We start from the raw sequence: 12,330 nt of genomic DNA, 5'->3' as shown, positions 1-12,330 counted from the left end.
GTCTGAGGCAAACCATGGCTGAGCAGCATCAGGAACCTGACCGTGTGCAGCCAGTAAAGGCACAGTATCCACAGGCAAGCTATTCTCAGAACCCGAAGTTCTAGCCAGCACCTTGGAAAGTTCGTAAGCAACAGAAGGAGACTCGCTAAAACGATATCCCTGAACTTCCGTTAAAGCAGGGCGGAAATCACCCACCACTGAGGGTGGTGGTGCCGCAGAGCTTGCCATAGCTGTCACCCCTTCAGCGAAGTACTTGGCAGACACCTGAGCTGCAGTAACCATAGCTGGTTAAAGTTTGAGTGACAACTTGACATCAACTTCCTCCTCAGAAACTGAGTGAGAATCGTCGAACTCCGAATCTGCTGAGGCTGGACCGTGAAATTCGCTGTGACAAGCTGCGTCACTAAAACGATCCACCACAGGCGAGGCTGATTGCAAAACGGAAGAACCGTGCAAAGCCTGCCCGAAAGCAGCTTCCTGCCCAAAAGGAGGAAGTTGAGACATGTACACATTCACCGAGACATAAAAGTCTGCCCGTGAGTACATCTGTCTCGTTGTCCGGTGTCGACTCCCCGTGAGTTCCGCCTCTTAAAAAGAGCGATAGCCTCCGGGAGAGTCGAACTTTCACTCCCCAGCCTCAGCGGGGGAGCTACTAGTTCCGGCCCAACTTGTTGTCCGGTGTTGACCCCCCGTGAGTTCCGCCTCTTAAAAAAGAGCGATAGCCTCCGGGAAAGTCAAACTTTCACCCCCCAGCCGCGGCGGGGGGGCTACTAGTTCCGGCCCAACTGGAACACTTTCACCAGAGAACCTGGCTACCGGTGAACCTGACTAACCTGTAGAGCGTGAACGCTCCTCGTATGAAGTAAACACACTCCTCTGCGTGCACGTCAGCCGAAGAGACTGTGCATGAAGGCGGAACCTCGATGCGTGACAACAAACTGCGTCGCCCACTCCCGCCGGGAGCGAGCGCAAACTCGACGAATGGCAACATGTTATACATTTGGGTCGAAAACATCTCAAAAAGGGAAGCAAACTATCTTTAACACAAGTAATCTCTTTCCCACTGCGTTTGCCTTGGCTGAAGTAACCTAAATTTAACCTGCTTCAGCACTGGCATGATTGGATTCATAGGGTCCAAAATTCACAGACATTCTTTCTTTCTTCTTTATATGTTGTTTAACGTCGTTTTCAACCATACAAGGTTATTTAACAGACGCAAAAGTTAGAGAAGCTGGGTCAAGAACGGAAAAGGTAGTGCCTTTGCCTTTCTCTTTATGCGAAACGTAAAAGGAGAAACCTCAGCAGCTACTGACTAGTCTGTGGTTTCTAATTCTCCTTGTCAGCCATTGCTGACAAAAACCAGTCTGAGTTATGATATTGATAAACAACAATCAGACCGAACAACGGAGAAAGAAAGAAACGCAAGCAAAAGCAAATAAATTAGAACGAGCTCACCCAAACTTGTGCATGAGAAGCAGGGACCTGTAGACGGGGTGAAACACTGTCCAGAAGACAGTAGGCTAAAAGCCTGCAGCGTAGTGTGAAAAGCGTCCGAGCTACTTGGTGGCTGAAGTAGGAGTGAGTTTCTAACATAGGCGGCGGTCGAGTCACGCGTGATAGGTCACGTGGCGGTATGACCTCGACTCTTGTATAGCTTGGGTTATAGGTCAATGCCGTTCTTTTTTAGGGGGTTGCTTCCCCTTTGGGGTGAAGCGTAGTTCAGTGTCCTAGCACTTTAACTGAAGTTAATGCTATCTATGTGAGTTGCGTAAGAATATGTAATTTAATAGATTTATACAAAACACTTAAAATCAAAAATCACAATTACCTTTCCGTTTTCAGCCTCCTCGACGCGCTGCTGTAAAGCACCAATCAGCTGCTTGGATTTGGCCTGGATGCTTTTCAGGGAAGCCTCGGACTCGCGATATTTGGTCTCCACCTCTGCCCTTGCTGCGCTCTCACGTTCTAGATCTGTCTTCATCTTGTCCATCTGGTCTGGGTTGAAAAACGTCAATATTTACTTTTAGAAAAATTGTCCAAATGACTGTACATGTACACCGCTCGATCTCAGCACTGGGTTTGAACCTGGATCAATGCCCTTTAGAAATATTATTGCATTTTCATTATTTTTATTACTAAAATTCTTCTTCTTTATTCTTACATTGGACATTTTATCTATTGCTATTTTTCTTTTGACTTTTGTCTTATCTATATTTATTCTTATTTGAAGATGAGAGTCACTTGTTCATTTCAAAGTTTGTTATTCTAGCCCTCAGGTGCCTGTGGATTGGCTCCGCATAGCTCTTACTAACTCTTTTTGACATCTATGTTTAGAGCCGTTATGTCCCTTTGTGTCTTACACAATTGTCTGATATTTGATTAAAACGCTCCACCCACTTCAATGGACTTGTTACTTCCTGGAGAATCATTATGACACCTGCACGCTGAGTGGTTTTAAGCTGTTGACGTTGCGCTGATGTTTACATTTCCAAAACTGATGATCACTGACAAATGTCTTTTTTACCCTGCATCTTGTCTCTTCCTTTCTGATTAATTCTTGGGCCTAATGCTGCAAACATAAATGGACTGGTCTAAACCAGCAGCATGCTATTCTCCAAAACCTATACTTGATTTTTCATACCCGTTTAGCTTTGTGCTTGGGGGTCAGAATTGTGGAAAAGTTCACGCCTTCACCAGAAAACAAAAACAAAGTAACTTGCAGACCTCTCAAGACAGAAATTGTGAAACAAGTAGGGTCTTAAAACAGGGGAGTCTTAGCACAGGGGGTCCTCAAATGGGGGCTCCACTGTTCGAAGCATCGTAGACACAGAGGAATCCAAGAAATTGCAATTGCAATTGCTATTTTCTGAGATTGGTCTCGCATACCATTCCCTCAGTCCATTGCACATGACGTATGCCTTTAATAGAGCGCTTACTTCCCTTTGGTTATCACATAAGAAATGTGTGTGTGTGTGTGTGTGTGTGTGTGTGTGTGTGTGTGCGTGCGTGCGTGCGTGCGTGCGTGTGTGTGTGTGACTTGAGGCGAGGAAGCTTGAGTGTATACTGCTAGTTTTAGTGAATGTATTTTTACACTTACGCTGTCCAGTGTTGTTTTTACTTTAATGTTGTTGATCAGTTTGTATAAATGATGCGTGTGTTGGTGTTTATGGCTGGATTGAAATGTTTCTTATCCGCTATGTCATCACAAATTCCCCACCTTGGGCAATTAAAGATTCTGTATTCTGTATGTCAAGCATGTACTAACTAGATTTGGCTTGCAGCATGCTGATCTCCTGACTGAGCGTATCCTCCATGCGCTGTTTCTCCTCCTGCTCCGACACCAGCTGCGACCGGAGGAACACCTGCTCGCTCTTCAGGGTCTCCTCCTTGTGTTGCTTGGCCACCTTGGCCTCGATGATCTCCTCCCGGTACTTGAGGAGGAGCAGCTGCATCTCCTGCACACAGAGCCGTGAGTTGTGTACACCTGAGTCAAGGTGGAGGGGTATAGGTGTATGCAGGTATGTTCCGGAATGCAAAAATTATGATTGTGTCATTGTGTCGCATACTCACTCTCTTTTTCTTACATACATGCACAAGCACACACACACACACACACACTCTCTCTCTCTCTCTCTTACATACATGCATGTGATGCACACACACATACACACACGTAGGCACGCACGCACACACAGAAACACAGACGCTCTCACACATGAACGAATACATGCACACACACACACACAAATGCACACGTGCACGCGCAAACACACCACAATCCCCATCACCAATTCAACCACCAACAGTATTGGTAAAATGTATCACATCCACCAGTTCTTTACACTTCTGGCACAGCAGTAACTTGCAGACATTCTCCGGAGGAACCATGATCAAAACTAACCTCTAAGTTGTTGGGTAAGTTGATGTCCTCGTTTTGTAGCTGTTGCGCAGTTTTGGAATGTTTGCCCACCAAGTTGTCATTTTCATCTTGTAGTTTAGTTAACTGCACAACCAGGGTAAACAAATTAAAAAGTTCAAAGAAAAGATATCTTTCTTCCAAAGTATACCATCTTGTAACTCAATCACAATAGTTTTATCTAGGGTTTTAAATTGGACAAAAGCATTATAATCCTTGAAATTTGGACACCTCTCAAGCATCAGACCCACAACCATTTACCTGGCTGGAGTGAAAGAATTAATTTAATAACTGACACCTAAGTCAATCTATATTTCTAGAGACAGTGAGCTACACATGCTGCTGACATGAAATTCATTGTTTGTTTATCTGCATCACAGTATGGACTAAGTGTTTAGACATGCTTCACTCTTTATCCCTTTTGTTAACGAGCTTAATCAAATGACTTTCAAAAGAACTCTTCTTCACAGACAACAGTGGCAACATACAAAACACAACAAAGTGATTCAAACTATTGCAAGTTAAAACAAGCACTTAAATTTAGAAACAATAATCAAATCGACTTGCCTCCTTTTGGATCATTTCCCTGTTTTCTGTCAAGGATTTCTGAAATTAATATAAGCACAAAAGAACTAATTTTGTACGTTGTTTCTTTAATTATCAACATGTAGGCATGACTGGTTGCCTATTTTGATTATTTTCACATTTTTATGGGTAAAATACAAAGGAAATTTCAAAGTGAACGCTTTTCCTGGTTGTGTCCTCTGCATGGAGGGGCCATATATTACAGATACCCCGGGGCTGTATCACAAAACTCAGACTCCTCAGATAAAGTCTTGAGTACCCATGTCAGCCTGAACAAGACTTTACGGAACATTCCTCTTCATCAGCAAATGATAACCTTAATCCCCCATGTCCTCCCTTCCCTGAATCTCCTTCCTCTATTATTCCTTCTTCCTCCCCCCCCCCCCCCCCCCCCCCCCCCCAAAAAAAAAAAAAAATACCCCACCCAAAAAACAAAACAAAACAAAAACAAAAAAACGTTCCTATCTCACATACATAGAGTAGGGAGGTTCTCTGGCATCGGCAATAACCAAAATGCCAATTCTTATTTCAAATTACCAAAAACTTTGACATCAGTTTTGCAGAATTGCCAAACTTTTTCACAATGAGAAGAAAGGTGATGCAAAGGGCATCCTAAAACTTAACAAAATTGCTGAAAATTTCTGAGCCATTTTGGTAAATTTACCAAAGAAGAAAGAAATCCCAGCAACAATCCCTGAGAGAGTGTCATGCGCAAAGTGTCTCACCATCTGATCTTGCAGCTGTAGCTGTGACTGTGTAAAATACTGTTTGAGTTCCGTCAGGTATTTCTCACACTCCTGCAGCTTGGTGCTCAGCGTGCCGATCTGCACAACACAACACACAGCACTGCAGGCATAAATACAATCTCAAACTTGTCCACATGCATAATATCAAAACTGATCTGCAAAACACAGCACTGCCGGCATGACTACAATCTCAACCTTGTCCACATGCATATATCAAAACTGATCTGCAAAACACAGCACTGCCGGCATGACTACAATCTCAACCTTGTCCACATGCATATCAACAACAAACAAACACACACATCTACAGCCCTAATGCCAGTTTTAAAGTAGGGCATGTCTTGCATACGTGACGTAAAAACGTACCTAAAGTTGCCCTCAAGTGGACTCCAGATGACAAACCAAAGAGATGAAGACCAAGGCAAACTTGGAGAAAAACACTGCGGAGAGGGAAATGAGGGTGCAAGAATGAACCTGGGGCTACTTTAAAATACTTTGTTCAGACAGATCTCAGTGGCAGACTACGGCCTCTGAGATCTTTCTCAACAAAGTCATTCAAGGTAGCCTTATGCACAGAGAGCCCTGTATGTTGAGGACTAAGTGACACTACACGACCGACGTACCTGTGCTTCTGATTCTTCTGCAGAAGCTTTGAGCGTCTCCTCCAGCTGGCTCTGATAGGTCAGCGACTTTTCCGTGGCCTGACGCTCGCTGACCAGCAGTCGCTCCAGTCGTTTGTTCTCGTTGCCCGCGTTCCTCACGTCTTCTTGCGCCGTCTGCAGCTGGGCCTCGTAGTTACTGCACATGCTGCACGGTCGACCCAGTTTCTCTCGCGCTGAGCGAATCTGGCGTAAGCAAAAGACTGTCAGAATCAGGATTTTTTGTGCAAAGCAAATATGGATGAAAGTGTGTAAGAAATGATATCTGGATGAATAAATTTATTTTTCTCTGTTGCTGTACTCAGACAGTTATTCACAAAAAAGTACCCCCCCCCCCCCCCCCCCCCATTCTGCCAAAACCTCAAGTTTACTGTTCTCCAAAGTTTTTATTTCATGACGCATTTCCACTTCTGCAACCCCTCCCCCCCCCCCCCCCCAAAAAAAACCCCACCCCTTTTTCTTTCCAAATTAATCTTGAAGGAATTAAATTAAAAACTAACAAGAAAAGCAAATGCTTGCACAAGACTCACCTTCCTCCCTGCCCCTCCCTGAACCTTAGAAGACTATGAGGTCATAATAATTATGATGTCATCACCAATAGTCTAGCCAAGACTGTGACCAAATCAAAACAATGACATCATAGCTTAATGAGGCCAAGACCTATATCCTTGGTAGCTCAGTGGACATTTTCAGGGGTGAAAATCTTTTCCAGCAAATTTGTTCATGCTGGGACCGTGAAATTTGATGAACACATGCCAAATTTTGGCCATGTCTGCTGATTATCAACACCTACAATTGTGTCAAATTTGGAGGCTTTTGCTCCAAAGATAACTGAGAAAATATCAACATACATTGTTTGCGAACATGACCCTGCTGTGACCCCAAAATGTGACAGGGGTCAACCAAACTAAGGTCATGTTGACAGATTATCAAACCCTTGAAGTGTTCAAAGTTTCAAGGCTCTAGTTTCAAAAACACCTGAAATAACATCAATGTTAAGTTTTTATGAAATCGAACTTGACCCCCTTTGACCCTAAACCTTGATGAGGGCCAGTCAAACCTAGGTCAAATCGGGATATTATCAAACCCTAAAAGTGTGCAACATTTCAGAAGTCTAGCTTGAAAAGCATCCAAGATAACCTCAACGTTAAGTTTTAATGAAACGAACATGACCCCGCTTTGACCCCAACATTTGATGAGGATCAACTCGGGTCACTTCGTGAGATCATCAAACCCTAAAAAGTGTGCAAAGTTTCAGAGGTCTGGCTTGAAAACCATCCGAGATAATCTCAACGTTAAGTTTTTTGTCTACGGACAGACGGCCGGCAGGCCGGACATGGGGACAGACACATATGAATCCTAATACTCACCAATTACTCAGGTGAGTCAAAAACATGTAATTCTCACTGACCTCTTCCTGAAGAAGATGCCATTCCCGTTCGCTGACCAGACGTTTGCCTTCCTGTGGGAACTGGTCGCTCTTTGCCTTAGCCACAGCCAGCAGGGTACGTCTGGCCTCTACCTCTGGTGTGGGGTCTGCAAGGGTCAATCATTGCTGTCTTATTTATGAAGTCTTATATCGCGCGCGTATCTCCAGACTCGGACTCAAGGCGCAGGGATTTATTTATGCCGTGTGAGATGGAATTTTTTACACAATACATCACGCATTCACATCGACCAGCAGATCGCAGCCATTTCGGCGCATATCCTACTTTTCACGGCCTATTATTCCAAGTCACACGGGTATTTTGGTGGACATTTTTTATCATGCCTATACAATTTTGCCAGGAAAGACCCTTTTGTCAATCGTGGGATCTTTAACGTGCACACCCCAATGTAGTGTACACGAAGGGACCTCGGTTTTTCGTCTCATCCGAAAGACTAGCACTTGAACCCACCACCTAGGTTAGGAAAGGGGGAAGAAAATTGCTAACGCCCTGACCCAGGGTCGAACTCGCAACCTCTCGCTTCCGAGCGCAAGTGCGTTACCACTCGGCCACCCAGCCACCCATTCGCTTACCATAAATCTGGTACAGTGGAACCTCCATTTTAAGACCTTGTTTTCTCAGTGGTGTTCTTAACCTCTGTAAAAATTACCCCCATTTTAAATTTAAGACTCCCTCCTTTTAAAGACCCGATTTTCTCAGATTTTTGGAGGTCTTAAAAGGGGGGTTCCACTGTAATGGCAAAGTCTTCTCTGGCGCTCCTTCCATAGAACCTTTTAACATCTCAAAAAAACGTAGAAAATCAGGTTAAAAAGGAGGGAGTCTTAATGGGGCTAAATTTACACAGGTTATGAACAAAAAGTCTGCGAAAATAGGGTCTTAAAAGGGAGGGAGTCTTAAAAGGGGGGTTCCACTGTAACAGCCAAAATCTCTTCACTGGCAATCCTTCTATGATATCTAAAGTAAACACTTGTACAGCAATGCTTGCAATGTGAAACTCCTCCTATGTTAAGAGACCTCCCAGGTCGCACTTAAACTGGCTAGAAAGTTGAACAGTACCCAACTGCAAGTCTTTTCTAGACGGCTTGAAATTGGGCGGACTGTTGATTTGTCTCACAAACTTTTTTGTAACTTCTCACAAACAAAAGACGGACATGGGTCAACTTTATGCGCAGACTCAGAGATGGTATCAATGTTCCATCCCCGTCTCACTACAGTGGCACGTAAAAGACCTCGGTCATTGTGCCATAAGTGGAGGTGGCTGATTACACCTAAACCCGCGCACACCTGGGTAGCGCAACTCTGTTGCTGCTAGATTTCCACTGGGAGGAAGAGACCTGAATTTCTCAGCGATGGGACCAACAAAAAAAGAAATCGAACAAGTGAACAGTACGTATTTAACTCACCAGTGATGGCTTTGGTCATAGCGGCCGTGAGAGAAGCAGACGGCAGCGTGAGGACTTTCTCCGGGCTGATTCGTATCGTCATGCCGTCGGCATCGCACAGAGATCTCGTCTCATGGATGCCACTGTCTGCGAAGCGCTCGCCATTGGCATCGGCCAGTTCTGAGCTGGAGTGGGCACGCTGCATCCCCCCACCGTCCAGAATCTCAAACTGTCCGATTTCATCAGAGTTTGCTGACGTGAGAGAGCCTTTGGAGGGGCTTTTGTGTTTGTCGTAAGGTGTCAGTTCATCTCTTGAATACTACAAACAAAAATTAAAATAGAACAGATTAGAATAAACTAATATAAACGAGAATAAAAATAAATTAAACAAAATACAAGAAATTAAACTAAAAACAACATTAGCTGATCATAGAAACAAATTCCCTTTCATTTGTTTGCTCCAGGAGAAATGTAACTAAAATTGTGCGCATCAAATTTATCCCCACCGACCAATCTCCTTGTAAGTAAACAAATCTGGCTTGGTTTTTAAACGACATCCGAATCTACCATAAACTCAAAGTCACTGATCACTGAACACAGCAACCTTCCCTGTAAACACACATTGTTTTTGCATTCACGCTTCTACTTTTACATCCTGTTATCATATTATTAATGTTCCACTGACAACCCATCTCTTTTTCTATTATTCTGTGCCATCCATTCTTTTTTTCTCTCAGTTTAACAAGCTACATGTACTGACCTCTGAGGAATCTTGAGACTGTTGTTCTGCAAAGGAGAAATAAAAGGAATTAAAGGTATGTACCATGACACACTAATGCTGCCATGACACAAATACGAAAGTGTGAATTTGCTGATACAAATTAACCAGGCACGCATCAGTGCATAAAATAAAATAAATAACAAGAAGAGCAAACGCTCGATCGAGTCACTTTCGCAGTTCTGAATATTATATGAGGCATCAGATGGACAGGAAGAAATTGCTATTCACAACACAATGAGTCACGTTCACATAAAATTTGAGCCCGGTCACTTTTATAGTTTCCGAGAAAAGCCCAACGTTAAGTTGTGTGTTGCCGAACAGAAAAGGCTAGTTATCTCCCTTGTTTTTCTGATAACGTTCGTAAAAGGCTACAGATGTAAATACTTTGATGTAAAGAATAATCCTACAAAGTTTCAATCACATCCGATGAACTTTGTCAAAGATATAAAATGTCTAATTTTTCCTTTGACGCTGACCTGTGACCTTGAAAAAGGTCAAAGGTCAACGAAACCATCGTTAAAGTGTAGAGGTCATTGGAGGTCACGACTAAACAAAATATGAGCCCGATCGCTTTGATAGTTTCCGAGAAAAGTCCAACGTTAAGGTGGTGTCTACGGACGGCCGGCCGGACGGACGGCCGGCCGGACAGACTAACACTGACCGATTACATAGAGTCACTTTTTCTCAAGTGACTCAAAAATGCAGTTGTATGTCAGACTGTGACAGACAAGAAGACGCATAGAGAGAGAGAGAGAGAGAGAGAGAGAGAGAGAGAGAGAGAGAGAGAGAGAGAGAGAGAGAGAGAGAGAGAGAGAGAGAGAGAGAGAGACTTAGACTTAGACTTAGAACATTTTATTCACATAAAGGGTAGACATTTTAGGCCATAGGCTTAATCTTACAATGTGCCCTTTACATTCACACAAACACATATTCACGCGTGCGCCCGACTAGAATCATAGAAACATCAAGCATACAGTAATAATAAATGAGAAAAGTAGTAGAAAATACATGAATGGAACATCAATAAAGCAATTACAGAATGGAACATTAATTACGCAATCACTCGCAGACGCACAAGGAGGAACACATATAGTACTAATAATAATATACACACAACTAAGTGCCATTCAACAAGCACACAGTGAGCCTACCAAGACAGGTAGATTTAGCATTATGTAGGCATGCAGCAGTCAATATTTCAGAGTAATAAAATAATTATAATTAACAAAGCTAGCTACAATACCGGCAGCGTAACTTATGAAGACCTCAGTATGTGTTTCCTGAGGGAGGTTTTGAATGCGTTCAATGAACGGCACGTTTGTACATTCGAAGGAAGAGAGTTCCACACTGAAGGTCCCACAAAAGCAAAGCTAGTTTTGTATAGGAGAGAGAGAGAGAGAGAGAGAGAGAGAGAGAGAGAGAGAGAGAGAGAGAGAGAGAGAGAGAGAGAGAGAGAGAGAGAGAGAGAGAGAGAAAGACTGAGAGAGAGATAGGGAAAGACACAGAGAGAGAGAGAGAGGGACAGAGAGACAGAGAGACAGAGAGAGAGAGAGAGAGAGAGAGAGAGAGAGAGAGAGAACCACACACACACACACACAGATATCCAGTCAGGGACAGAGATAGAAAGACAGACAAACAAACAAAGAAGATCATTCTGCTCAGGATGTATTAAGCACACCAGTTTGCCCTACAAAAAACAACAACGAGACAGACCAACTCAGGTCACGCCCATCATTCTATACCAGATCATAAAAAGCTTTGCTTTGCTTTGATGTAATGCCTACTCCCCCAAAAGCAGCGTATGGGTGGCCAAAAGGAGGGGTAAAAACGGGCATACAAATAAAAGCTGTGGGAGTTTCAGCCCATGAACGAAGAAGAAGATGTAATACCCAGTATCCCTCACCAGATCGTGAAAAGCTTTGCTTGCGTCGTTCCGCCTGCTCTCTCTCCTGCCGTTCTCGTTTCTCCCCCAGCTCCTTCACCTTCCTCTCCTGGGCCTCTCGCTCCTGATCCTTCTGCTGTAACTCTGCAACCACAAGCACAAGACACTGAGCATCAACCATCAGGCTCTCACTTCCAACCCACAGGGAAAAAAGAAGAGGCGAAGGCCAAAAAACAGCTTGAGGCAAGACATTGAGGAGGACTGAAGAGATAGGGAAGCTGCAGGACAGAGGGAGAAAAGACAGGCCAGAGTCGAGTTTGATGGAAAAGTGTTGTCAATGGTCTTTGCTTGACAGGAGGCAAAAGGCCCAAGTAAGGTAAAAGCAAGCACAAGGCTTCAATCAACCTCCAGTCTCTGTTTGAGCAAGCTTCATTTCTTTTGATATTACTGGTACATGTACTTTTTTTTTAGCAACATGTTTGAAAGGGTGGTTTGACGGTGTAGTGGCCTAATGAATAAGACGCCAACCTCCCAAGCGGAAGGTCATGGGTTCGCCTGGTGGGTTAAGGGAAGAGGTGGCACGAATTTTTTTACTAAAATCCTTCCAAAATGTGTTTTGGGTTTCCTGCAATATTAGGTACTTTGAACACCCTAGATTCATTGTGTCATGTTTATTTTGTCAATTGTATCGTATTTTTTGCAATAAAGTGATGAATTTCAAAGTGAGTGCACATGCATGAGTGATAAAAGTCAGAAAACTTGCTGAAAAATCGATGTTTTCAAGGGCTTGAAACAGCCACTTTTCTTCCAAGAAGACAAACTCGTTGCACTCGACACGATCCATCGGGAATTCCCGTTTGCTGGTGACGTCAACAATACCCCAAAATAGCCCGTTATTTTCGCTCAACTGTCAGAGCACAAGCATACTATC

The 12,330-nt window shown here is 43.6% G+C and overlaps 1 protein-coding gene across 2 annotated transcripts in view; it reads right to left on the bottom strand.

Moving 5' to 3' along the window:
* LOC138975381 (rab GTPase-binding effector protein 1-like) overlaps nt 1-12,330 on the bottom strand; it is a 38,059-nt gene that overhangs the window by 10,345 nt on the left and 15,384 nt on the right. For both annotated transcript variants that reach the window (XM_070348047.1, XM_070348046.1), the window contains 10 exons: nt 11,421-11,543; nt 9,497-9,522; nt 8,758-9,055; nt 7,318-7,442; nt 5,871-6,092; nt 5,227-5,325; nt 4,484-4,522; nt 3,902-4,003; nt 3,266-3,455; nt 1,829-1,995 (listed from right to left, as the gene is read on the bottom strand). In XM_070348047.1, coding sequence (XP_070204148.1) covers nt 1,829-1,995; nt 3,266-3,455; nt 3,902-4,003; nt 4,484-4,522; nt 5,227-5,325; nt 5,871-6,092; nt 7,318-7,442; nt 8,758-9,055; nt 9,497-9,522; nt 11,421-11,543 — 1,391 coding nt within the window. The remainder of the gene's footprint in view (nt 1-1,828; nt 1,996-3,265; nt 3,456-3,901; nt 4,004-4,483; nt 4,523-5,226; nt 5,326-5,870; nt 6,093-7,317; nt 7,443-8,757; nt 9,056-9,496; nt 9,523-11,420; nt 11,544-12,330) is intronic.

This window comes from Littorina saxatilis, linkage group LG9, assembly GCF_037325665.1.
Source record: "Littorina saxatilis isolate snail1 linkage group LG9, US_GU_Lsax_2.0, whole genome shotgun sequence".
NCBI lineage: Eukaryota > Metazoa > Mollusca > Gastropoda > Littorinimorpha > Littorinidae > Littorina > Littorina saxatilis.
Note: the sequence above shows the minus strand (reverse complement) of the source record. Positions and strands in the feature narration are given on the sequence as shown.